The sequence below is a fragment of the Pagrus major genome, chromosome 15 (genome assembly GCF_040436345.1).
Source record: "Pagrus major chromosome 15, Pma_NU_1.0".
Taxonomy (NCBI): domain Eukaryota; kingdom Metazoa; phylum Chordata; class Actinopteri; order Spariformes; family Sparidae; genus Pagrus; species Pagrus major.
This window is the reverse complement of record NC_133229.1, coordinates 17301945-17329832: the sequence shown is the minus strand read 5'-3', so window position 1 is coordinate 17329832 and position 27888 is coordinate 17301945. Positions and strand designations below refer to the sequence as shown.

The window sequence follows — 27888 nt, the reverse complement described above, 5'->3', positions numbered from 1 at the left end:
AAATGACAAGTGTGTCCATCAGCCACAGTCGATGGTAGATTTCCAAATTCTTGAGGAAGTTTAACTACTTCAAAAGGCGTAATTTCCTGCCAAATAAGACTACTTTGATAACTGTAGACTGAAGCGCCGCTCTCCATTGAGCCAAAATATCAGTACTGCATCAACACCAATACTACAATCTATAAAAACTACACTGTAAAAACTGTACTATCCTCTTATATGTCTTAAACCAACTCCTCTAGTTCACTGGTTTCCAACCTTTTCGGCTTGTGATCCTTTTAAGATACAGTATGTAACATTTCTGGATTTAAATGTCTAAAAACGACGAGACCTCTGTTATATATTTAAATGAGTTGTGCAATTACATTATCCCAAATATTCAAACAATGTTCAAACCCAGAGAAATCTATGATTGTATTCAAGGTAAAGGTGTGTTTCATTTGGTCGGCTGTTGCTTTACCTTCCGGGAGAGAGTCAGAGCGAGGAGGGGAGTCAACCAACGTGAATAAAACTTTAAAACATCACCTTGTCTGTGAACATTTCTGCCTGAGTCACATTTCGAGGCACAAATGTTTTGTATTGTTGCCTTCTCGGGTGCATCTTGCGACCTTTTGGCGGTCCCAGCCCGCAGGTTGGGAGTCGTGGCTCTAAAGGGTGTCATGTGTGAACTGGACTGTCGTATTTCATAGATGGAAGAGGAATACACAGTTCTTCTCTTGCAGCGGTCTGTACATAATCCCACAGAAAAAAGCACTAAGTTAAATGGGGGCAAGTATCCAAATATGGAACTACATGGCTAACCGAGTTGTCATGAACATCAATCTCATGTGCTAAAGTTGCTCGAAGCCTAATTATGGTAACACGCTTTTCTGTCTACTATAACAGATTGAACTTAAAGGACGAGTTTGAATAATCTTTAGTCAATCACATGCTGTAAGTAGGCTGAGAGCGTTTAAGGACACTGTTTGAGTTTTCTTGTCCATACTGGAGAGGAAGATGTTTCTTCGTAATGCAACTACTAGTTTTTCTCACTAAAACACACCGAGGATATCCTGGAACCCAAACAATCGTATTGAAATCCCTCTCCTCATTAGACTTCATAAAATATTTCAAATACTGCTTTGTTTACCTCTGAGTTTGCAAGCTTATAGTCTTCTTCCTTCCCACCTTTGCTGGGGCTTGCTGTGTTTCTTTACTAACTAATGCTTTATCAAATTCACAGGAGTAGTGACTCATTTAACATCATAGTTTAACATCAGCATCTGTTATCACACTAATGGAAACACATTAAATTCCAGCAGATTCTTCCCTCTCTATTTGTGTCCCCTTCTTCCTACTTTCCTCTACTTTCCACACACAGAACCTTTCAGTTCTTTTTACTGGCGTGGCAGGAAAGCAAAGAAACAGAAGACTGGCGGAGGTAAAGATGAAGCAATGGACAGTGGGGGCTTTTTTATGAGTCCGCATGGATCAAAGGGCTGGGGCACAGAAATGTGTGTGAACACACACACACACACACACACACACACACACACACACACACACGCACAAAGACTTGTGTTCAGAGCCGAGAGGAACTGGCTGGTAAATGCAAAGTTCCTACTTAATGCGGGGTGCCAGTTAAAAGGGAAAAAAAGAGAAGTAATATTGAAAAAGCCAATTGTTCACCTCCTTTACCCTGGTGCCAGGCACTCTTATTAAGAGCCTCCTGCTTTCATATGAACTTGCCCAACCTGCGGCTCCCTCACTCAACATCTGAAAAGAGCAATTACACAAGAGGAAAAGGGCGAGGGATTGGAAATAAGAAGTAGAAAGACAGACCAGCGGAGGACTCACACACCAGCAGAGAGAGGGTGAGAAATGAAGCCAAAGACAGACTTATGATAATAATAGAGAGGCATTAGAGGTGTGTGAGCTAGAGGGAGCTTATTTAGTTATGTAAGGAGCAGAGCCAAGTCGGGCCAGGCCGGCTCCCTCCATCTACAGGCTTGTTTTGAGAAATCCTCTCTATTTCCACTGTCAAGACCAACATGTGTTCAGCACATGGCCGACCGAAAACATAAGTGCCTCCCCCGCCTCTCCCTTTTTTTTCCCTCTCTGTACAGCACTCCAACATAAACTGGGTTATAGGCACAATCCCACCATCTGTCAGAGATCGCTCGCCATCGGTTTCACATTCCTCCACCGTGGAGACCCCCGCCGGCCTGCGCACATGTGCACACAACCACCACACCACGTACACAGATACACACACACGCACCACACGCACCAGGGGGCTTCTCTGAACTACCCGAGACATGAAGCTGTCTTCTGTCAACAATCAGTCTAAATGGAGAGCGCAGAGGACAGCCTCGCCAGCAAACGTTGCGGGGTCGTCTGTTCGGACGTAGATAGTACAAGTTCACAGCAAATGGAGGGAACGCAGTTGCTGTTTACCGAGCAGATAAACTCCCCAGCAACTGGCTGTCATCAGCAAAAGACCAGCTAAATCACAACCGAGAACGAGAACAAACGTCTTTAAAGCCACGTTCAAGAACAAAAGCATTCTAGTACTTTCCACTCAAAATGAGACTTCAATATTAGGGCTGCAACTTTTTCATTATCAATTATTCTGCCTGATCTTTACGCAATTAATCGTTTAGTCAATAAAATGTGAAAAATGCTCATCACAATTTCCCAAAATCAAGTTCTTATTATATTTAGTATTTATATCAATATAATTATATAATTGAAGAGTAATATTAATGCTATTGTATGGTAAATTATTATCCTAAGAGGCATCAGTTCCTATCCACTGGATTCCTTTTTTAATTCTACTAAATCTAAAGTCCCATTACGCAAGAGTTTTAGTTGAAAACATTCAAAATTAACTAAAATTATCAACAAAAATGTAAAGAAAGAACAGTTTTAACTTTATGACGTCTCTCTATTGAGCTGCAGAGATATATACTGAAGTTAGCATGCTAACCAGCTAGCCCCATCTTGTTGTGGTCCAAAGCTACAATGCTAACGGTGTAGCTGCTAACTCTTCCTGAGCTCTCAGTCCGAACCACTAGCTCCAAGGAAAACTGAGCTAACTTGCTAACAACAGCTAGTAGTTACTCTAGTGATATACCCTATTTGTTTGGAGTATGAATTCAATGGTGGTCACTTCTTACATATTGCTACTTTAAGTGTATAACAACACTTTAAGATATATTTTTAAAAATGCAGCGCATCATGAACTGTAAGAATCATCAATCCAGAGTTAGGGGATGAAATTAATATTCAGTGTTTGTAATATTTCATTTCCATTCTCATCTGTTGAGTATAAACCTTTTATTCACATAAAAGTAAGTGTTCGCTGCCAACATTGACTGTGCTGTTTATTGTTTACATGTAAAAGTACCTTTTTGTAGAATGTAGTCGGTAAACTACAATAAGGATTAAGGCAATCATCTCAGCCAGAGGTACAGTAGGATTGTCAGGCTAGCCAAATAGTGAGCTACGAGCAGTAGACGAGCACTTTAAAATGTGACAACCAACATAAATACTCACAAGCTGAAGAGCATCGTGGGACAGTGGCAGTGTTTTTAGCCAAAATAGAAGTATCTGGAAGTTATTGAGCATATGAACGTTATGGTGATTTAACAGTACCTGTTGTTGTGGCCCCTTTTAATGTGATGGCAGAAAAAAACAGACGGAAAACAGAAATATCACATCTCTTTGGGTGTTTTGACACGTTCCTGTTCGGTGTGGTTTAAATTAACTCTGGTGTGTTTGGCTGTTGGTTCAGTTTGTTTGGGCTCGTGCAAAAAGTGTATGTCGGTTGTTTAGTCTGCACCTGATTTTGACTGAAACCGCCTAAAAAGGCGGCTCGAGGTCTGCTTCCGGGTGAATTCTGTTGTGGTTTGTCTGTGGTGTGAAAGCAAAACAGACCAATCACATGATTTGATGTTAGATCATGTGTGATTGCCTTCGCCAAGGAGGCTGTGTTTTCACCCGTGTCCGTTTGTTGGTCGGTTGCTTTGTCAGCAGGATTACACAAAAACTGTAACAGATTGCCCTGAAACTTGGATGGAGGATTGGTCTCGGCCCAAAACAGACCTCATTAACTTTTGGTGCAGATCCGGATAAAGGGATGGATCCAGGATTTTTTCTCACTTTCTTTAACGGTGCCAGATGGGGCTTTTGTTTTTGCCATTTTCGTTAATTTCTCAGGAAATAATGCATAGATCTTGATTAAAACAATCAGGCGTATTTAGGTGGCTGGTATCCATCCATCTGGTATCATCTTAAATGGTCAAAAAAATTATCTTAAGCCATCTGTCTGGCCCATATACAGCATAGTTACGCAAGCTCATCTGGTAACCATGTGATACAAGTACACATCACCTAATGGGTGCAGGAATTCTCCATGATATTTGAGAAAGTGAAATAGAGTTGTATTTGTGGCCTGCTCTGTGTATTTTGAACAATCACTCATTAAAACTTGAGTCAAACTGAGTGACCTCACAGTAACTCACCATCCAGAAGACTGATCTTGGGCCCACACAGGCTCACCAACACATCCAGAAAGGCTCCTCTGGTCACCACGCAGCCATTCTGTCTGAAAAGAGAGCAAAAATAAATACAAATGTTTTTGAATTGAGTCATTGGACATTTGTAACTCAAAGAATCTATTGCTTGGAAAAATTCTTGTGATTTGGTGCAACCAACTGTGATTTTTAGGGCTAATGTAATTTCCCTGTCCCGGTCTGTTCTGGTTTTAAACAGGCAAAGGCTGCAATAAATGCTTCCTGTCTGTGTAATGGGAATATACGTTTTGTTAGTTTTTATTTAGTTTTTTCTTGGGCTGGGTTAACTTGAGTTGAGCATACTGATAAACCCATGACATAAAACATAAAATACCATACACTTAAAAGATAAACCAAAAACAAAATATGTCAAAGGTTTACAATTCAAGCGTAACATATAAAATACACAAAATACCACAAATAACTGCCAAGTACATGAGTTTCAATACTCAAGTTACTTGCCAGTTAGGGTTGGTAAGTTAATTCAGAAGCATTTTCATAATATTTGAAGAAAATCTTTTAACATCACGACAGCATTAAACAATCAAATGACTAACACGGGAAAACATTGGTGCCTGTGAATAGATTGGGCAGGCTACCTGTCCGTCTACCTACAGACCTGCTTACCCTCGCACACTCTGTCCCTACACTTATTGCATTTGATGGGAGTTTTCAATAAGGCTCAGTGGATATATTGCTAAAGATATTAGCGAGCTAGTCGCTAAAAGTGCAGCCACAATTTCACGATGCGAACATGCTAGCATGAGAGCAGTGAGTGCTAACATTAGCCATGTTTTTTGTTTACAATAATTATGATACTGCTAGGCGTTTCCTCAAATGTGAACTAGACATGAGGTAGTTAAATACAGTTAGCCATGACAATGATGCACTCACTTATTTTATAGCTCTTATTTTAATTGTCTATAATCCATTGTTACAGACAGGATCTTGGACAGGAAGAGGCGTTCCTGGTCAATTAAAGATCAGATGATTAATAAAGAATATAAAATAATACATTTATTTTTTCAAGCATTAATCCTGTTCGTGCATGTGGACGTGATCACACATACAGTCATTAAATGTCGACTCTCCAAACAAAAAGTCAGTGTATTTCTGTGTCAACAACTGCAGAATGGGACATTGATGTCTGTTTGTTTGTGTGTGTTTTTATTGGTGGTGAATCCTAAAAGCCTAAATCCTTAATGTGTGAGACCATCACATGAGACGCCTGCAGCTGTTCAAACATAGATTTGATTAATACACACACATAAACAAGCAGAGGCTTGAACAGAGGAGCCAGTTGTAATTATTTCCTCCCTATTAGTAGACACATTAATTGATTTACCGTGTATCCTATGAGTGTTTCACAATGGTCATCAAGTAGAATTATTGTTGTTATTATTAGTGGAGGCTGACATTAATGTGTTATATCTGCCTATGGCCTTGTGTGTAAGTGAGAGCAGCATGTGTGGGCAAAGTGAAGTGTGCGAGTGTGTTCAGTTTATGTGTGCGTTCAGTCGAGGGTATGACCACAGCGCTGCGAAAGCCCACAAGTGTGTGTGTGAAAACAAGAGGGACAGTGTGTGAGCTTGACGTCATGTTTTCATCACTCAGATATTAATAAGACACACGCCCCCACACAAAATCCGCAACACACTTAATGTACACACACATACACAACACGACACGACACAACACACGTGATGGAGCATGAGAAGAGGGCTGGGGGAGTGTGTGTGTGTGGCTTAAGTGAGAACAGATTTGGGCAGGGACGAGTCCTGTGAAGTGGGTTGACTGTGTTTATGTGTGTTTGAATGGGAGGTAACATAATAAAATAGGCTATAAGGAGTTGAATCATTAGATCACAATCCAAACGATACACTGGAGAGGTTCTGATGTGCCACCACAAAGCCAAAGTCAACTGCAGCGATCCACACGAGTGTCTGCAGTCATCGTTACGCCATTGACACCCTCCTGGAGGTAGAAAAAGTCCAAAATGACACAGCACAGAGATGGTGTGAGGCCAAAACCAAACACTGACTCAGAGCAGACGAACAATGCATTCCATCCTCTCTGGAAGGTGGCCGCTTCAAATTAGTGGTGTTCTGGAAGAGAGAGGAGGTTTTCTTTTTCCAAAAACAGAGATCCTCTGACCTGTGTTGTCCTTAGATCTGGGCACTGGGCTCCGTGGTGCTGCATGATCAAACGGACAGACTAAGGGCACGCTCTGCTGAGCAAGAATTCACCTCGTCATCTTAATAAAGGCTCATCAGTGTAACCAAGCGGAGCTAGCAGGGCTAGTGTTGCTAACCCAGCGACCCTGTGTTATCTGCTGTAGGCTGCGGCACGGGGAGAGACTGGAGACCCAGGCCTGACCTCAGCCAGGCAGGAGGGGGCCCACTGGGTAATCTGTGCCCCATCTTGAGGCCTCGATCTTGGGTGAGAGGGCCAGAGGTAGAAGGGGGAGAGGGGGAAGGGGGGGAGGAGGGCTGCGGATAGGACAGCAGGCGGTCTCTTTGAAATGGAAGCCTGGGCAGGACATGAAGCGGACACGGCCAGGGAGGGGATGAACGCTGGGACAAGGCGCTATTCTTCTGCAGAATCAGTTGGAAGAGCGGGAGGGATGCTTATCTGTGCGTGCATGCATGTGTGTGTGCGTCTAGGATTACCGAGAGGCGAGCCACATGCGCTGACGGAGGGCGTCGCTGATGCCATTTCCTGCTGGCAGGGGTCTGTGTGAGTCAGTCTGGTAGGAGCGCAGCAGAAACAGCACCTGCGTACACACAAATACACACTGTTGAATTGATGCACATGTGAGAACTGTCATCTTTTACATTTATATACGAGGGGGGGGGTCAGTCCCACCGACTGAAATTTGGTTTTGCGTCCTGTATTCAGAAACTGCATAAAACTAAAACCATGAGACATAAATCAGGGGCATGTTAAAAGCCATCACAGCAAAAAGGGCCATGGTTCAGCTGGGCCAAAGCCTTAGACTTAGACTTATAAAGGATTATCTTATCTTATATTATGAGTAGAAGGACTACGTGGCCATGTATTTCAGGAGTGAGGCAACATTTTAAACAGTTTAGTAACATTTAGTATCTACATTAATAAAGAAATATGTGAGGATGTGACTGATTCAGCTCAGCCAGTGATTAATTGATCGATTGCATTGCATGTGTGCGTCACAGTAATTAAACCTGGTAGCATGTCACAACGCTGGGCAGAGAGAAACCTTGTTAGTTTTTACAAGTCTGAAAACGTCGAGACAAACAACCCAGTCAGTCACAATCTGGTGCTAATGTAAGAAAAAAAAAACCCCACACCAGGCTGAAGTTAATTTCATTTAACCACACGGACACATGTTTTACCCAACTGAGTCTGTATCAACTAAAAGCCAATTTAAAGTTCGTATTGATGAAAACTATACAAAAATGGCTGTGATCTGACACGAATTCCTTGGAGAAACCCTAATTTGTAATCATATAATTATAAGGGCAATTTATCAATATTATATCGTTATCCTGATATAAAATTATACATCAGCTTAGATTTTGAATATGATTATATTGATGTTATGACACAAGTGTTGTCTTTTCCTGGAATTAAAGGCTCTATTACAGAAAGTGATGTAATTTTCTGTATTTACAAGAATCTTCTACTTGTTCTAACACTAGCCTTCACTCACTTAGGGGCCAATCACAGCGAGACAACTCTTTCGAAACGTGATGGCACCAAAACCATTGTTTTCCTACAATACGGCGCACCTGGTGGGCGCTCCTCTCCTCTCCTCTCCTGTCCTGCCCTGTGCAATACAATCTTCTAGCAGTTTTTAGAAGTTGAAATATGCTCAACGTTTCAGCACAAGGCATGGAGTTGTACCACTTTTCCCATTAATTACATATGATGGCCGGATTGGCACGCAACCCCGCTCCACAGGCGCGCCATGTTGTTCTGCCCAAAACAAGTTTCTCCAAGGCTTCAAAGTTTTTGAGCCGACTGTGCCCGTAACGACGAGTCTCTGTGTGATTGTCCCCTTGGTCATTATATCCACATTACTGACGCTTATTAATCAAAAATCTCATTGTGTTAATGTTTTTGTGAAAGGACCAATGGTGGTTTGAGAGGATTTCAAAATATCAACATAAATTTAGTGTACTGTGACATAGCCTAAGAATATTGCATCATTATCTTAAGGTCATATTGCCACTTTTAACACTATTAAACACTATTAAAAATCTTGTGTAGTGACTAATGCAGAGTGAAGGCAGGAGGTGGAAATCTAACTGAAATCCGGTTTGTACCTATGTGAGTAAATGTTTTCTTAAAAGTGATTTCTAAGTTTTTTTGCATGGTCAATCTCTGGTTTCAGTCTTGGCCAGTCTTGACAGAGTCTCACCAAAATTGATACAAAAACAAAACATGTTGAGTCGAACAGCCAGAGACATGTTAATACTACACAGCAATCTCAACAACTGATGGGCACTGGGAAGTATCCTTTAACCATACAATAAACATGCTACCCCTCTAGATAACCATCCCTTCCTGTCACTTGACCTCTGACCCCTGTGGTGGAAACATGTGATTTGAACTGATACTTAAACACCTGCAGTAACTGTGCTGTAAGTAATGGCGACAGAAAACGTTTAAGAATTCTCAAAAAGTTTCCCACTGAACATCAAATCATTCCTTTCACTGTGGCTGATGTGACAGAGTGTGACTGAGCCAGTTTGTAGCAGGTGGACTGGTGGTTGGGAGTGTTCAGAGGCCAGGACACAGGCTGGCTGGAAGGCTGGCTGGCTGGCTGGCTGGCTGGCTGGCTGGCTGGGGTGTGTATTCTGGGCCTTGGTAAGTATACTCTTTAAGCCGGGGCCATGGCCACAGACCAGTAGGAAGCCATTCATTACGCTATGCAGGGAAGGAAACGTGGGGAAAAACCAGGCCGACCACGTTGCACCAAACCTGGCCACTGAGTTCTGGCCTGCCCCTTCTCTTCTCCTGCAGTCTCCACGCCCAGGCAACACCCACTGGCTCGTACAAACAGCTTCCACACCCCTGGGTCCCTCTAGCTCTCACTCTCTGAGGGCTTTTCCACCTAAATAGAGCCAGTGCTGGAACCGACTGCCGGACCAAATATTGAAACTTTCCAAGTGATTTCACTGTCAAAGAACTGGTTCTAGAGGATCAGTCACACTTGAACTGCTCTCTGCAAATATTCGCTAAGCTTCTTATTGACTTTCTTAAATCTCATGTGACGGAAAAATCCAAGAATATGTCTCCAGTTTCAGTGTTGGCTCCAACCGGTTTTGGTACATTCCCAGGTCACGGCTCACCTGTCTAGAACCTTAATCTGCAAATGTACACGTTTGACCAGTTGACCCAATGATATCTTGGTGCATCTTGTGTTTGACAAGGGAGTAGTCAATGATTCTAGCAGCGACCCATCACCCTGTTCATTCAGTGCAGTCCTACCAGACTAGAATAGTCTTGATTACTTACATTGGACCGGTGACATCACATCTGTTTCAATTCTGAGTGTGGAGAAATTTTGTTGGACTGGCAACAAGTCTTGCGAAACTCAAAGCAGCAGAATCAGCCACATTCTGGCCTCTTTAACTGGCTGAAGTACAACCAAAGATGACATTTTGAGGGAAGGGTAATGTCATCATGCAAACACAACCAAGATCATATGCAATCAAAGGAATCACGGTGAGTAAAGTGAGGAAAGTGAGAAGGGTTAACTTCAGGAAAAATTGGGAAGAAACCAAAAATCTTGCAGCCTTGGATGGCGTCCTAATATGAAGTAATTTTGACTTGGTGGTCAATCATCTGACCTAGCATTTAAACTCAACTACAATCGTGTTTGAGGTGACGTGGAAGTTTCTGGCTTCTCCTCAGAATTGTCTAACTTAGTTGTTTTTGCTCACAGGCTGTTGAAACCTGCGACGCAAAGTAGATACTTAGTGGTTGTTGGCATGCGTTGTGTTGATTGCCTTGTGTTCAGTGCCATTACATCCACTTATGTAAATTAGTTGACTCATTCAGAAGCACAGGGTGGCTTATTAGAAGGTTGCCAGCACTGGTTCCAGTGTCGGTGCCCTATGTCTTCATTCGTCCTCCCCTCCACAGCTACACCTCATCCACCGGGGCTGGGAAGTCCCTGCATGGGAGGCTCAACCGGCTCAATCCAGCCCGGCATGGAGAAAACCGGAATATTTATAGAAAATGCTGCCTCCCTGTTCCTCCTCTCAAAGACAGAGTACAGAACTACACCCCATGTGGGAGGAGATGCTGGGATTGGATTGAGCTCAAATGAATGGGAGATGACAGGACAGCAGCACAGAGACCTGGTGCAGGCCATGCTTTGTTCATCACATCTTTCCATTCTCTCATTAAAGTCTACTACATGCTCACAATATCTACAGGTGAATTTAACTTAAGAAGGTTTGCAGCATTTACTGGTGAAGCGGGGGAGTTTCTGTTTACATTCAGTGCTACTCACCAGAGCACACTGTGTGCATCCTTGAGGCCTAACAAAGAATGTATTTCCTCTCATGAGCCATTCGCAAAGTTTGGGACCTAAATTATTTACATCCATGTTTACTAAAAACAGATTTATGTAAGAGTCGACGACCCTGCCATTACTACTTATTGTTAAGAATATTTCAGGTAGGTTACTTCATACTTCTTAAAGAGTTTTTCACAGCCATTGTACTCAAAGATACAGTTTTAAAATGCTTGAGAAATTTTCTAACCTGACATGCCAGGTTGTTACACAGAACCATCTTTAAAAGGCGCAGAAAAGGGCGGAAGTTTAAAAAAAATACTTGTCACATGATTGCACAACCATATCTATGTCTATCGACAGCTATCATGGGCTTACTTCAACCAATCCGATCAACGGTGGGAATTTGTTGCCAGCGGATCCAGTTGGTAAATCAAGCTGTTACAGAAGTCAGTCCAGAAAAGAGCGAAATCATCTTTTCCGTCGAGAAAAGCTGTGCCATTCTTTGCTTGTCTTACAATAACATATACTCTCCAGTTCTGATATAACTGATGCTATAGCAGCTACGCCGACCTCTTAAGGAACCGCCAGTGCTGTTTACAAATGAACAGTAGCTTCTCTCACTAGTCGTCACACCTACTTAAATCACTCCTATAAGTGCCAGTAGTTCCTCAAAGGATGCTGATTGGTTCAACCACTCTATGTTGGGCCACAAGCTCATAGATCGAAGCCTGGCACGAAAGATTCACTAGAGCACACCAAATCCAGTTGCCTCACAAGGTGAAGCAATCATTGATTAATATTTACACATCTTTATGGAGACTCATGCTCTCCAATCAATTTGTCATCCATTTTAACTCGAAAGCAGCATTACTATTTATCTAGTTTTAAATAATTCACAAGCTAATCGCTAACTTTGTCATTTGGTGATGGGCAGGTAGTGCACAGTGGCTCTGCTGCTGCTGGAAACAGGGTTGATAAAAGCAGAGTGAAGCTGTGGGCCTTCAAACCAAAACAATAAGCTGAAAGACCTAAAAAATTCTCTGTGGGTTTGTCAATACAAGCAAGACGTTTCACATTTAATATATTAATTTAATTAATAGAAAGATATTTATTAGAGCCGGTTTAATTCCCTATTATCCTCTATAATTTATGACCATAGTAGCACAATCAACCCCCCTCTGGAGCTTTGGGTTGCGACTTCAAGGAGCAAAAAAAAAAAAAAAACGTGGTGTGGCAGTGCTAAATATGAAAAATATCAAAACGCCTTGTTTTCTGGTGAGACGTTTAACTGCTTGTGTGTATGTGTGTCTCTCTGTCTGTGTGAGTGTGTTGCAACAAGACTTACTCCTCTTTTGGGCCTGGTAAAAATAGTGGTGGTGGATGTGAGGTCCCTTCAGACTCTGTTATCAGCCTGCCCTGCTGTCCCTCCCACTGCCGCAACCACAGACTGACCACACGCTGCAGCGAGCACGCATGCACGCACGCACGCACACGCACGCAAACACAAACAGAGCAAGTGCAAGTGCAAATAATTGCACACCAATTCATGGCTCAGTCCAGTAAAACACATGCACAAAGAAACATATAAATCGGCATTCACATAAAACCAGATAGAGGTTAGGCGAAGTGTGGACGCGCCCAATTAGACAAAAAGAGATCCCAATAAAGACGGGCTAAATATAAAAAAGACATAAACACACTCTCTTGCTCTATATAGCCTTATTCTTGCACAAACAAAGCTTACATATGCACTCTAGACACCGAGTCATACTCCTTCACATATGCATACGTGCATTTGGGTGTGACGGCAAAGTATTTTACTGGCGTGTCTGCATGCAAGAACTGTGTTACTACATCTTTGTCAAAAGTTACAAGTGTATCTCGACTGACCTTAAGAGAGCCGTTTGTTTTTACCATTATGTCCAAAGACTTGAATATATTTTTGTACTGGCAACATGAACTGTGTGTGGGGAAGGGTGACATTCAGTAGCACTTTGTCATCACTCCTGCTAGTGTCCGCAGTAAAATATGAGTCACTTCAACAACACCGCTTAACTCCAGGGGTCAGTTCACTCCAAGTTTCTTCATCTCAAAATCTGAACTGAATGTACGTACTGACAGAGCCTTTGTACTCAATTTTTCTCGTATTTAACAAATGACAAACTGCGTCAGTCTAAACAGTTCTCAAACTCTTTATGTCAGTTTGGAATAAGAGACATCTAAGGCCTTTCTTCTGACCACAATGAAATATAATCTGAGCAAAATGTCTCAGAGTATAGAGTGTACAGTATGCAGTCCACAGTTATTCTTACTTACTTAATTTTTCTAATATATCATTTGATATAAAATATTTTCATTCTTGAGAGTAAAAGATATTATCCCACGTGAGGGTTACTACAAGAGACTCCAGACCAGCTGATGCCACAGATAATGTGTTTCTTAAAGTTGAGCGTGAAAAATGAATTGTTGACCTCTGAAACAGTAATTGAGTAAGATCAATTTGAACTCTTTTAACTTAGTGTCATCAGAGGACAGAGTTAGCTCAGTTGTCATCATGCAACCTAAACAATGAACTTTTTAGGAAAACTCTATAATGAATACTGAAAAATGCAGATGAAAGCCCTGTTAAAAGCTAGAAAGAGGACGTAGAGTTAAGATTTGACAAAAATTTGTTAAGGTCAGCCTCTTCCATTCAAGATTCTCTCTGGAAATTGTAGAGAAACTGCAAGTGGTCAGTGCAATTAGGTGCCACTACGGATTAAAAGTGTTCGAGTATTTTTAAATCCACATTATAAATCAGATTCACACCACCACCAGGATGACGGTGAATGGTGACTATATGACTGAACGCAATGAGAAAACAGAAATGAGCCCCAGTAAAGCTCATATGCAATGTGGAGCTCAGTTTAGACCGTAGATAAGAATGGTATACACAGAGTGGCAAGCCCTCAAGTAATGCTGCTCTTGATCTATATCTGTAACCAAAGTGCATCGCAGACTCCTTTGTGGCCCTGCTAGCTTACATTGTACCACTTCATGGCTAATGTCTGACCTGAGTATCAAACACCTGGGATCCCTTTGGATTAGATACATCCCATGTCATATTAAAATCAGGCTGGCTGGATTTCCAGGCCCACACATTTTTCACTGGTTCAACCCTGAGGGTTTTCTCAGAAAGCCCAGGCAGACCACTGGCCAAAGGCAGCCGTCGTAACAACAGACCAAAAGATAATTATTGGAATTGGAGGAGAGGAGGGAAGAATGCATTTGGGAAAAAACACAAACATTACTGCTGCCAGAAGGAAGGAGGCTGCGATATTCTTAATTCTCAAGCCTCCTTCTCCTTCGTCTCATTTAGCCTCTGTTGTGGAAATACACAAAGGATTACATCTGTCGAGTCCTCAAACCACCACAGGCCGCAGCTTTAATACGTCTGGCCTGTACCAGGCGTTGTGGGCCAGGGCTGTTGCTGGCGCGTGTCGAGAGCGGAGTCCGGTGTCGGGTCGGGTTAGTGCCGGTCTATCCGATGGGCTTGTTAAGCTTGATTCTGGTTGTATTCAAAGCGGTTTGGGGCATGCTGGAGTGATTTAAGTGATTCCAGTGTGTTTTAGGATGCTTTATCAAAGACAAGGGCCGTACTCAGGCCATCCGGAGGACAGGACTGCATAGAGCTAAGCTCATAGCTTCATTTCAAAGAAGTCATTTACTTCTTTACCAAACTTCATCGGGGTCAAGGGATAACTACTGGTGAATTATTCACAAAAGCAGCATAACCAATGAAAAATACAGGGGAAACTATTCAGTGAACACTTTGAAGCCTCTAACACAGTTTAGTAGAAAGGGGGAAAACAAACTTTGATGCTCACATGTCGACTGGATTCCCATAATACACTTGGAGGAGTTAACAAGCAATTATGAAAGCTCGTTTTGGAGCTATTTATACATACATGGTTACATGGTCAATATATTGTCATTTTTTAAAACACAAGGGTTCAAATAACAAAATGATGTTGGAGTCCTTTGTGCTACATCTATTTTAGAAAACTTGAATGTTGATGATGAACTGAGGAGTCTCACAGCCTGGTCATCTTGGACCTCCAGAATGTGGTCCACAGCAGCTATGATATCATATTATAAAGATGTTAACATCACAATGGCGACAACTAAGATCCTTCATCTTGGGGAAGAGGTAGAAGTCTGAGGGTGCCAAACAGGTGAATATTGGTGTTGGACAAGTTCATAACTGCATTCCTGGATAGCAGCCATCACAACTGTGGACTCCAAAAGCGGTCTCAAGAGATCAGCGTAGTAGGCCCCTATAATAGTGCGACACTTTTCCAGGTAGTCCACCAGCAGCACTCCCTTTGTACTCTGAAAACAGAGGCCATTACCTTGCCCGCGAACCTCACCTATTATGCTTTCTTGGGAGCTCTCTTTGATGAGACTTTGGCTGTTTTCATTGTTTCAATTATCCACCATGTCCTTGTGGATCTGCTTGGGCGATTAAGCCCTCGAGACCGCACAAAGGCAGATGTTATTCCTTTAGACAGTGCTGCCTTGCAATTTTCGATGAAACAGAAATACCACAAAAGTTATTATCTTCAAACTTTCTACATAATCACTCAAAGAGCTGAACTGCACGTGCATGGAAGGAGAACTGTGTAACTAATCTCCTTCAACCTTTTGCCATAACTTATCAATCACTTCTTGTAGAGATCGAGTCGTTTCTGACTAAACTGTTCAATTCAGCTACAATTCCTCCGCACAATGACATCAAAGAACTGCAGCATTAGGGAGCATGAACTGGGGTTGGAGGTGGGGTTGAATGGAAACATTTTCTTGTGTGCGGTTTTCGGACCTCTTCACTGTGTGTGTGAGAAAGTCAGCAGGGTGGTACAGCCTGCCTCAATAGCTGTGATGGTTCCCAGCTCCACACTTGGCCCGCTAACAGTTGTTCTTTGACAATAACAGAGGAAGTCATTTCTCCCTCGAGCAGAAACATCTGCTACCTGTTACACACACACACACAAAATGAAGCATATTAACATACATTAGGCATCTCCCAAGGCTAAACACAATGTCCTCATCATCTCAGCGTAAACACACCGCCAGTGTGTGGTGTCCATGTACAGACACACAGTAGAACACACACTCTCCCGTTCTCCGTCCGTTAATTTATCTCAAGTCTAAACATCTTCCCTCCCTGGCTTACACGTGAGTGCAGAATATTTTAGACTCACTCCACAAGACTGCATGGCCACTATCTCCTCTATCAGTGTTTGTGTGTGTGATGCTCCCCTCCACACGTACGCTGCAGACCTCTATCTCTCTTTTACTATGTTTAGACCACTTCACCTGCAGCTCCTTACATCTATCTGCCTCCATCTTTCCCATAATGCCCCCACCTACCTACACACTTGCTATCTATAGCCTGGTTACAGATGGTCCCTACAGATATACACAACACTATCAGGACTGCTGTCATGAACTCAGAAAACCTTTGAATCAGATGCTTCTTGTCAAAGTCATGTTGAATATCTTCAAAACAGAAGTAACTCTATCAGATGCTGACCATGTATGCAATTGTAATTTGCACAATTCACATATTTTCTATCTGAATGTGTGATTTCTGGAATTGTCTTTAATTTTCCAATTATCCTCTTCTTCATTCAAGTTGAAGGCAGTAAAACAATTACACTGAAATGTTCAGAGCCTATCATGAATTGTATACATAGCATTGCCCTTATAATTAATGGTTAACACTGAACAGAGGATACTGCATGCTCAAGACGGATATATGAAAGGTCCAAAGGTGTTCAAATATGAGATGAGTGTGTGGTTTTCCATTATACCACAGTATCATGCATATAAAGAGGGACATTCATCTTATTCTGTTAATGATTCTTTACTCTCCGGTTTTAAAGTATTAAAAAAAATATGGCAATAAATATTTAAATACTTCACAATTTACAATTAACCGCTGGTGGGCAATTGTGGACAACTTATTAGTTATTAATAAGAGTCCTGTATTTATGCGTTAAAATGAGTTATTTCTTCCATTGCCCAGCAGAATGGATGTATTCGGAGGTCCAGTGAAGCTAAACAGACAGCGTGTGAGGTAAAACGGGCTTGTGTGCTTGCGGTGGAAGGAAAAAGGAAATTGAAAGGCCAAGGAAGGGCTGCAGGCATCAGCTGGGCTATATCCCATACACGCTTCTGGACTCGACTTTAGTCTCTTTTCTGGATGTGTAGGGAAAAAAATGACTTGATAAAGAAGAGATAGAAACGGCTGGAAATGTGCACAAGCTAAACTGAAAAAAAGTGAGTAAAAATAAATTGGCCGCTCCCTTTCTTTTCACCAATCACGAACAACTGAATAGGAAGGCTTTTTAAGTTCATACTGTATTTGGGCTCAATTAATCAGTTGTCCCAAAATTAATAAGACATTTTTGTTTTGAATTGATTCATTGTTTGACCATTTTTTCAAATAAAACAGCAAAACATTGGCTTGTTCCTGCTTCTCAAAAGTGAGGATTTGCTGCTTTTCTCTGTTTTATGTGATAGTACACTGAGTACTCAGACAAGATTAGCAATTTCAATATGTTGCCTTGGGCTCTGCCAATATTTTGACAATTTATAGACTAAATAATTAGGTGGAAAATTAGTCGGCAGACTAATTGGTGATAAAAATGTGACTGTGTACTGTGACTGGAAACAAACACGGTCTATTATATTTTAAGACTTTTGTCAGTCTTCAGATACATTTAGCACAACCATACTTTCATTAAATGTTGACCACAGTAAGAAAGTTGTATCTAGAAAAATGTTTACATGCATGTGTCCCATGTTGCAGGTCTGTGTCTACATCTCCCCTATGTTAGGCTGCACAGCAGATTAATGTAAAACAGGTTTTCGATCCTCAGTGCAGTAGATGTATAATACAGTGGCAAGAAAACAGGTAGCTGGTGATACAGTACACACACGACACACAAGAAGATGGAAAAATGAGACACAAGGAACACATGACAAGACAAAGAAGCTACCTCGTGTTACACCATCATTACATCAGACTAAATTACACAGAGCAGCACACAATATGATATCACTCTTTTGTGTGGGAAAGGGAGAGAAACAGAGTGAATGAAGAAAAGTAGTAGCAGCAGGACAGAAAGACAGAAAGAGCAGCAGAAAGAGACAATAGAAAAGATACCAAGGAAGAAAAAAGCAGAGACAGGAAGCAGAGAAACACAGAGGGGAAATGGATGGAGTCTAAGCTGAAGAAACAAATGCAGAAAGAGATCAGGAGACATCTGGAGAAGCGCCACACATGGCGGCCATGACAGGAATGCAAACTAAAATCCACTCTTCTTCTGAAATCTCCTCTAAGCCTTTAAGAGGCCCACCTCCCCTCCTCCTGCTCCTCGTCCTCCTCTCCATCCTTTGCCTTCATCCCACAGTGGACCTCCCTGCAGTCCAGACCGCTACCAAACCATAAGTGCAGTCATCAATAAGAGGGCAGAAGCGGTGCAGTTTTCATTCTTTGTGTTGACCCCTCGTCCCGGTTTGTACCGCTTCATACCCCCCAGCTCCCTCACCGAGCCCATCAGTGGTGTTCAATAAAAGGCTGGGGAAACTCCCTCTGCCCTGCTCCTCTGTGTGTGTTGATATTACCGGCAGACTGTTTGGTTGTGTTTGTCAGAGTGTGATGACAGAACTAAACACTGGTATTTACCCTGCGATAACCGCCTTGTCTGGACAGGCTCTCTGTAGAAACTGGGTGTGTGGGACTGACTGTGTGTGTGTGTGTGTGTGTGTGTGTGTGTGTGTGTGTGTGTGTGTGTGTGTGTGTGTGTGTTTGCCGAGTTTTGATGCACCATATCTGCAATCTCTGTGAGGGTGTGCACATACACATGTTTTGATAACTGCTTTGGCAATTGCATTTTATATTATGTCTTTGTCAAATGAAAACCTCAAGTCCAGTTGTGAAGACTTTCATGTCTGAACCTGAATGAATCCATGAACCGAGGACAGTTAATCCTCAGAGAGGCTGTATACACAAATACTGTACAAGGTTGCTTTTTATAGTTCAGTTTATGTTTTAGAACAGCTTTAAGGTGACATAAATACCACTCTCACACTATTATCGTGTATGTGTGGGCTTTTTAATATTCTGAATTAGACACATTTACTAATAATGTAACAGTGGTTAGTTTTTTAAATGTCTTTAACTGAACGATGTTCAAGCGATTCTTGATTGTAGACAGATGGAAGTATTAACAAGCTAACGGCGTTAGCTTCAACGCATGTCAAAGCATTGCACCTGACATAGGCCGAAAATTAGTGTGTCCCGCCGGGTGTTATGTTTCCATTACAGCCAAATGGTGCTGTAGTTAAATAAACGCCTGTGTCTACTATGGAGTCAATGCTAATTTGACCTCTTCGCATTAAAGACAATAAACGGATGTAGGTGACTGTAATGTTTCCTCAAGGCTGTCAACCCTAAATACATGGACATACATTTTGCTGAACAAAATAAGACCTGACAGAGAGTTGAACTAAATTAAAATAGACATTTCTGTAAAATGTTGTCATAAGTTGATGACTGAAGTTGAGTTATAGCCAAAAATGTGCTGTTTTGTGAAGTCACAGTGACCCTGACTTTTGACCCTTGACCCTTGACCACCAAAATCTAATCAGTTCATCCATAAGTCTTAGTGGACACTTTGACTTTGTCCCCCCCCAAGTGTTCTTAAGATATCTTCACAAGAATGGGATGTATAGACAGCCTCCGACCCGAGCTATCGCCGGCACAGAGGCATAAAAATGCACTAATGCTTTAAGGGAACATAATTTCCCAGAGCCCAAAGTGACGTCCTCAAATTTCTTCTTTTGTCCAACCACCAGTCCAAAAGCCCAAGTGTCTCCATTTACTGTCATAAATGACAAAGATAAACAGCAAACCTTTACATTTAAGATGTTGGAACCAGCAAATGTTTGACATTTTTCCCTGAAATCAGTAAAAAGGTTAGCAATTCAATTTGTTCCCATCAACGACTTAATTTATCAGCTGATTGTTGATCCGTGACAAATGAGCAAAGTCCATTCGCAGAGGAAGATCATGAGATGCAGATGAAAGACCGGGACAAACAACAAAAACAACATACTATAGTGCAACATACTGTAAATTCCTGAACCGTCAATCAGAGTTTGATTCCACGTGAGACTCCCATCGCTGAATAAACAGCTTGTGGTCATTTCAAGGACTTGTGATTACAACGCTTACAGAATGTTATGGCATATGTTATGTATATAGTGTACTGGTTTACGTTGCTGTGTGTGTGGGTGCAGACCTGCAGCAGAGTCCCGTGGATGTGGTTGTGTTGAATTTTGGGTGCGGGCTCTGGAGGAAGCTCCTGCAGTAATGCGTGGACGGTGGACGGGACCTGGGTGACGAGCACAAAGGGGACGAGGGCCCGAGCCGCCATCTCTCTGGTCCGATACACTGCTGAGCAACCGCATCTGAAGAACACACACACACATACACACACACACACGGCTGCAACATTAGTGTCATGGAAAGTTAATAAAATCATGGAACATGGACAGCTGCGTTGTTATTTTAAACTTTGAGTCTTGCATTAGGTCACATGTTTGACTTAACGGAGGAAGTAATGAGGTTTCCCATTATCACAGCTCATGGGTTGTTATTGTAACTGTAGAGTTCAATTTATTTTATAGCTGTAACTCTGTTATGAAAAATTATGTAATTACGTGTGTATTATTATTAATTATCATTATTATTTTGAACTCCAGCCACATTATGTCATGTTAGGAATGACGGCCGACTATTTCTTTTGGACAGTTGCTATATACGTATATGTTATGCAACGTCTCCATCTTTGTCTTTCTACCCTACTGCAAAGGCAAAGGATCACAACTTAAACAACTCCCAGGCCAGCAGATGACTGATAAAATCAAACTTAAATATTTTCAAATCATTACTGAACTATCAAGGAAACAATCTATCCCCTTTTCTTCCAACCACACAGATCTGTCTCCCTCTTTGTTTTTTCTCACACACAGTAATCCCTTTACAGTATCTGCTGGTGATGGAGAATGTGGCCAGTCACCCTGAGTGCAGACTAAAATTAACCTTGTTTACAAGCTGATAGTCTTTCCTTCTCCAGTGTCATAACAGTGCCATAGCTGACATGAGGGAAGGACGTGACCAAGAGCTGAATGAGGAGAGAGGAGGAGGGGTGAGACGGATCGAAAGGGGCTGAGGAAGAGCTACTGCTACTGAAGGAAGTGGGAAAATCTTAAGCACATGTTTATCTATATTTGCAAAAAAAATACAACAAACAAACAAACAACAAAACAGTTCCCTGTAGTTTAAGATTGATCGACATCATATTTTAAGATTGATACCACTTTCATGTATGTCTGTTAAACACAAGGCCACAGCCAGCAGCTGGTTAGCTTAGTACAAAGACCGCTAATCAGCTGCTGCCAAATCCTCAAAGTCAGTAGTATTCATTGTCTTGGCACTATAAATGTGTGAATAAAATTTAGTGCCAATCCACAGCAGGGATGGACAATCTGACGTGGAAATAATATCAGAATTTGGTGACCGCAACCACGATGAAAAACTAAATTATGATCTGTTTCTCAATGTTGAAATGCCCTTTAGACTACAGCCAGACTTAAAAACACATGTGAATCGCTATTTGCACCATTAACACACAATATTGCAATAAAGATGGCACAAGCTCCTCATCCGCCATGCTGCTAGCTATAACCCGTAGTAAACGTCTGGCTGTCAGGTGGTCAGGTGCACGAATGTCATACCTGAAATTAGCACATATAACTACATGACAGTACTTTTATCGTTTAAGTTCTCAGTAGACAGCAACATGGAGTTCCTCACATTATGGGAAAGTTTACTCAGCAGGCCTGTGAACCAGCAAATACTATTCTAGTTGGTTTTGGGGCAACTTTGCTACAGCCAAAGGACACAGACTGCCTGAAAGTCACAGGGCAACACATGTATAGAGAGCATATACTGAATACAGCATACAGGACAGGAGTCAAAGGAGGATAAAAGGTGCGTGTACAGCATGTTGCAGGCTGTTTATAGGGTCTGTGATGGCATTGAAGCTGGCAGTGGAGGCCGAGCAAGCAGCTCAGCCCGACTGTGGAAAATTCAGTGGATGCTTCTGGAGAAACAAGAAACACCGATCCATCACGACAACGGTATGCAGAGATGAAAAGGATCCTTGCTTTTTTCGGCTTTGGTATGAGTGAGGGTGAGATTTGTGTGTAACCTCAAAAATACAGCTTTGTGCTATCCATGTTGAGAAATAATAGACTGTGTGAGGAGAAGCACTGATAATACTGCTAATCTGTCAAAAACATCCCCCACTAGTCTGCCTGCTCCAAGACAGGGGAAATAAAAGATGGCTTGAATCAATGTGGATTTAAACAAAGAGAGGGCTGTGCAACAAGTCAACTGTCAACAAATGCTTTTCCACCTGCTGTGAGCATGCCTCTCTCCCTCCCTCACACACACACACACACCTATGGCCAGACCGAGCCTCCATCAAACACAGACAACAGTTTGCATTCCTGAGCTCTACGCGGCTGTACACGTGAATTTATGTGCACAAGCGTCTCTCACACTCACTCACTCAGAGACACACACACACACACACTCACACCTAATGACCAAAACCCATGTCCATCCCTCACTTTCCCGCCCTCCCTGTCTCCGTTTGGGGCCCATATGTTAACTATCTGTGCTAATTTGTCCCATTGAAACACTTTTGTAAAAGGAAATGACAGTTTGGAAGGGTGTAATTTTAGAAACAGGGCCGTCCCCTGTGGGGTCATAGCAGACTGTTGACTGGCATGGACAAGACTCATCTGGGCCTCATTTTGGAGAACTGGGAGAATAGTTTCCTCCACAGAGACTATAGCATGTTGGGTAAACAAGTAACACAGTCTGTCACTGAGCAATGACATAAAGAAGTGACACAGTCACACACAATCATTCTTTTACTTTACACCCCAAACTCTTTTTGTCTGACACTTCATTGTTTAGTTTACAGTGAAAAGTCTGTGTAGAATTGGATAATTTCTGACTTTGGCGACCCCTTCAAGGTAGTATGAAGAAGACACTTGGCAGTTGGACCTAAATTTGCATGGCATACATTTCTTCATCTGTCCAAATCCATAAAAATGTATGAACACAGGCTCCTCACGTCTGAACATGCCTATATAGACAAGTGCTGAACAGTAACATGAACATAACCACAGCTGCCCGGAGTATGTCCCTGTCAGTTTAGAGCATATCAGGGCCTTGAGGTGAAGACAATTGATTATGTTCATTATTAAGTCATCTATCTGTTGTTTTATTTAAATTAGAAGCAGACAACTTCTCCACCCTCGCTTTTCCAATCTGAGTCGCAGCTACAGACAACAATGGAGACATGAAAGCACATAGAAAAGGTGCCAGGCTGCCCCCCTGACTGGATTACCAGTCACTCTTCATTCTCCTGGGAGATTTCGTGTCTGGTGGCAGACAAAATGGCATACTGAGAGCGAGGTCTTCCAAAACCCAAATACATTCAGGTTAGAAAATGATATAAAACAAAGTAAACATTCACACAGGAGAAGGTTGAAATGGGGATTGTCGGTAAATTGTTTTGTTAGTAAAATGACTTCAGCAACAAATCTAGCAAAATGATTAATAGTTAAATCTGTAACAGTGAATCAAGTTTTATAGGATAATCATCTTCAAAGGAAATGGAAGGGAAGTAGTTTGTAATAAGTATAAGTAGCATAAAATGGAAGTTGTCAAGTAAAATACCTTAAAATTGTACTTAAAGTTGCTACAAGGAATTTTCATATTGTGTTGATTGTGGCAGCCCCCTAATTTTCTCACTGAAGGTTTTGTTTGCCTATGTAGGTCATACAGAGGTATCAGTATTAAACTAAGACTGTTTCATAACTGGTTGAAAGTTCCTTGTGGTACATTTAAGTACAGTACATGTACTTAGTTACCTTGCCTGCTAATAGCTGCTGTAATCACAAGAAAGTATACGTAGTAGTCACAAACAAGACGGTTAAAAATCAAAAACACTAGCAGGCTGCTGCTGGAAAGGAAATGACAGTGGTCCTTTTCAAAGCCTCACTTAAGTTTAACGTGCCCTTTCAAAAGAAATGAGATATGAGGCAGTGAAGACGAGTAAGGAAAGAAAGGAAGGGAGTGAGGCAGGGAGGGCGAGGAGAGATGCCTGGACTGGATATCGCAGGACATAAATCACAATCACGAAGGCAGAGGGAGAAGGAGGGAGAGGAAAAAAGGGAGAAGCTGAAAAGAGAGACGTTTGATAAGACAAACTGTTCGACAGATATTAAGACGTTGGAATGAAGCTGCCATTAATTATTAGTATGAACGTAACATCCTCCCACTCTTTGTCGTCATCGCCGTCATTCTGTTCATCATTATCCAGGCAGGTGTGACGCATGTCGAGGCCAGGCAGCGAAGGAATGTGAAAACATCTCAGTGGTGGGAGTGTATGAAGATAAAATGCAGTGTGCTGTGATGGAGGGATAAAGTGGATAAATTATTAGGCACGGTGCTCCGTCCTGTCAACAGAAGAGGAGCTAAGCTACATTTAATCTTTGGAGGTGGCGGGTCAGATCGTATGGAGAGAGGAAAGACGAGGGTAAGGAGGGTGGGGTGGGGGGGGTTGGGGGGGGGGATGACAGTCATCGACCTCATCAGACACGTCCGCACACGCCTGGGCAAGATGAGTCGGGGGATGGGAGCTTGGTGAAGAGAAACACGGCTGGAGCCAAAGAAATTAGAGCTGGGCTATATTTAACATTTCCAACATGTGGGCTTCATTTGGGTGGATGTGTGTGCGGCATACCTTCACTAACAGTCAGAGTCAGCCAGAGAGTCAGTCCTCGAGTTATTGACCTGATAACTACATCCACAAGAGAGGAGTTGTTGGAGGAATTATCTAAATTATTACTGAATAGTAATAAAAAGTATGGTAAGTTCATTAATAAATGGTTTGGAAGAATTAAGGCTTTTCTTAGGTTGCAAAAAGTCAACTGTTGCACATTTGCAGCTTCAAATGGAGCTATTCATGTTTACAGCCCAACTACTCTGTGATCCCACTTCACTTTTCCATTTGTCACCTTCTGACCAGAAGGTCGTTCAGCCAAACGAGGATGAACGTTTGGTGTCTCACCGAGCGAGAACTTCCCCAGTTGCCAGTCACAGCTTCATAAAATGTTATATGTGGAAATATCAGAACATGGTTCTACTAGGAAGCTTTCCAAAACACTCGTATGATGATGTCACCCGACTGTTCACATAGATAGTGTCTCTTAAAGCAACATTATGTAACTTTTTCACCTTAAAATAACAGCTTCAAAATCATGCTGATGGTTCAGTGTCTTGTAATAGGGTGAATGGTGTCTCTGTCTCGGCCACTCCGCCCCTAACTGCTAACAATGCTAACATGCTGATCTAACCAGGTATAATATCTACATCATGCTCACCAAATTATTTTGGTGTGTTAGCTATCATTTGCTAATTTGATCTAAGGCTGAGAGTGAGGTCATTAGATCTTCAGGTATTTGGCCATCAAACAATCCTGGATAAATAAAAATATTGACCTCATGTTGATGTTGAAGGAAAGGTTCCAGCCTGTCTTAATACAATTGTGTAATGATCTTTAAATGACCAGTAAGAGCTGAAGGATAGAAATTAGAGCACACGAAGCCATTTTCAATGTTCACATCGGCACCCGACAGTTGTTTCAAATTTAAAAAATGTGAAGCTATCCTTAAAATTACAGGGTTGCTAAAGGGATTACGCTTCATCATGGGTGACATGAGTGTGTCAGCAAAATTTCATGGCGAACCATCTGATAGTTATTGAGACATTTTACTCAAGACCACAAATGTCAACTTCATGGTGGAGCAAGAGGAGAAGTCAGAGAAACATCAGAGATATTAAGACCGATCCTCTGGAGACCATGAATATCTGTGAATAATTCAATTTCAGCTTTCAAGTGAGATATTCCAAGTCGGACCAAATAGTTGACTGAGCAACTGACTGACTGTCTTTTCTTGGGCCGCTAGAGTGGCTTTAAACATCTTGAGAAACAATCATAATATGAATATTAAGTTAAGGAGCTACTCAATCTAATAAGTTCAGTCAGCTGTAACAGAGCATTAGACAAACATATCAGTTATATCATCCTAACAACAACCAAATGGCCAGAAACTTTACTCACAAAGCACATGCAATACTATTTTAATATATCACCCGTGTAGGCTTCCAACATCTAGCAAACTCCCAACACACATACAGTAATAATAGACACATGGATGAAAAGATACCCACACTCAAGTTCTGTTATCTAAACCGTCTGTAGAGCATTCCAACCTCAAAGTCCTTGCCAGCTGCCCTCCACCCACCCCCACCCTCACATCTCCTCCCAAATACTCACACACAAACAAACTCAGACACAACAAAACACACAACTTAATCCTACAGCACAAAATTCTTTCCTCTCCAGCTGTAAAATATACTGCATATAGCTGAACAGACTGTCTTTACTGCAGAGGAACTTTAGTAGTCATACTAATGGAAGCCTTTTTTAGGTTTTACCATGTAAAAGTACGTTTTAGATTTTGGGGGATGGTGTAGAGTGTGTCTTCCCTCATACAAACCGATTCAGCGCTTGGTTCTGTTCGCCTAAGAGCGCGAGTTGCGCCAGGAGAACCGAACATGTGAGGAAGATCACGTTATCTCCCCCTCTGCCAGCTTTCCATCCACAAAACATCACCAGCTGTGTTTGCTGGCATGTCAGGTCATGTTAGAAGCTACACCTCAAAAAACTGAGCATCAATCTCTTTAGTAGGGGGTACATGTTTTACTGCCCTACCACCCAGACTGCAGTTGTTGGATTTTATACATATAGGGTTAAGATTAAAAGTAAAATGTTTAGATAAGGTATGTCGTTGTGATGTTAAAGGTACAACTTTGTGGATTGTGAATGTGTTATGTCAATGATGGTCCTCACAACAACAGTAACACAAGGGTGCGTGTGTTAGTAAGCTTCAGATCTGTTTGCAGGTGCAGGAGTGGATGAACGTGTACCAATAATATTTTTAGCTTTCTCCATCTCAGGAATGTAAAAAATGAAGGCTGTAACCGCAGTTTCCCATTCGCCTGCAAGGTTTACTCCCCAGTAAACCGTCAATGTGGTTCAGATAAAACCGGTCGCAATCTAATCAACCGCTGCGACACAAGACGGCACAAGCAACAACACAGAAAAACCCGCTGGAGACACCAACTAGACACGTGTTTTGTCTCGGCGCGCTGAAACGCAGAATCAGACAAAAAGCAACACACGGACTAGAAGTTTCTTATTTTTAGCCTTCATCATGGATGGTGATACATCAGCTTGACTTTGGGAAGTGCGATGCAAAGAAACGATGTGAGAGAGGAGTTCATATAAAAGATGCAGAAGCACCTGTGCAAACAAAACAAGAACACATACACACACACACACACACACACACATACGCACACAGTCCTGTTTAGACTGCAGGTGTTTTGTCTTGCTGATTGTTCTATACTTAGAATGAGTTCAGGTTCAGAGAAACGTTGCTTCAGAGGTTTATCGTGGCTGAGAAAGCAGGTGTGTGACCCTCTTACATTTGATAGAACATTCCCTTTGCTAATGTTTCTTTATAACCTCTGTAAAAGCATTTGAGGTGACTGGAAACACA

General features: G+C 42.0%; 1 protein-coding gene across 2 annotated transcripts in view; it reads right to left on the bottom strand.

The window, feature by feature from the left end:
* Positions 1–27888, bottom strand: part of thada (THADA armadillo repeat containing) — a 94437-nt gene that overhangs the window by 28753 nt on the left and 37796 nt on the right. For both annotated transcript variants that reach the window (XM_073482599.1, XM_073482600.1), the window contains exons 29-31: positions 20418–20586; positions 7226–7329; positions 4506–4588 (exon numbers count right to left, since the gene is read on the bottom strand). In XM_073482599.1, the coding sequence (XP_073338700.1) occupies positions 4506–4588; positions 7226–7329; positions 20418–20586 (356 nt within the window). The remainder of the gene's footprint in view (positions 1–4505; positions 4589–7225; positions 7330–20417; positions 20587–27888) is intronic.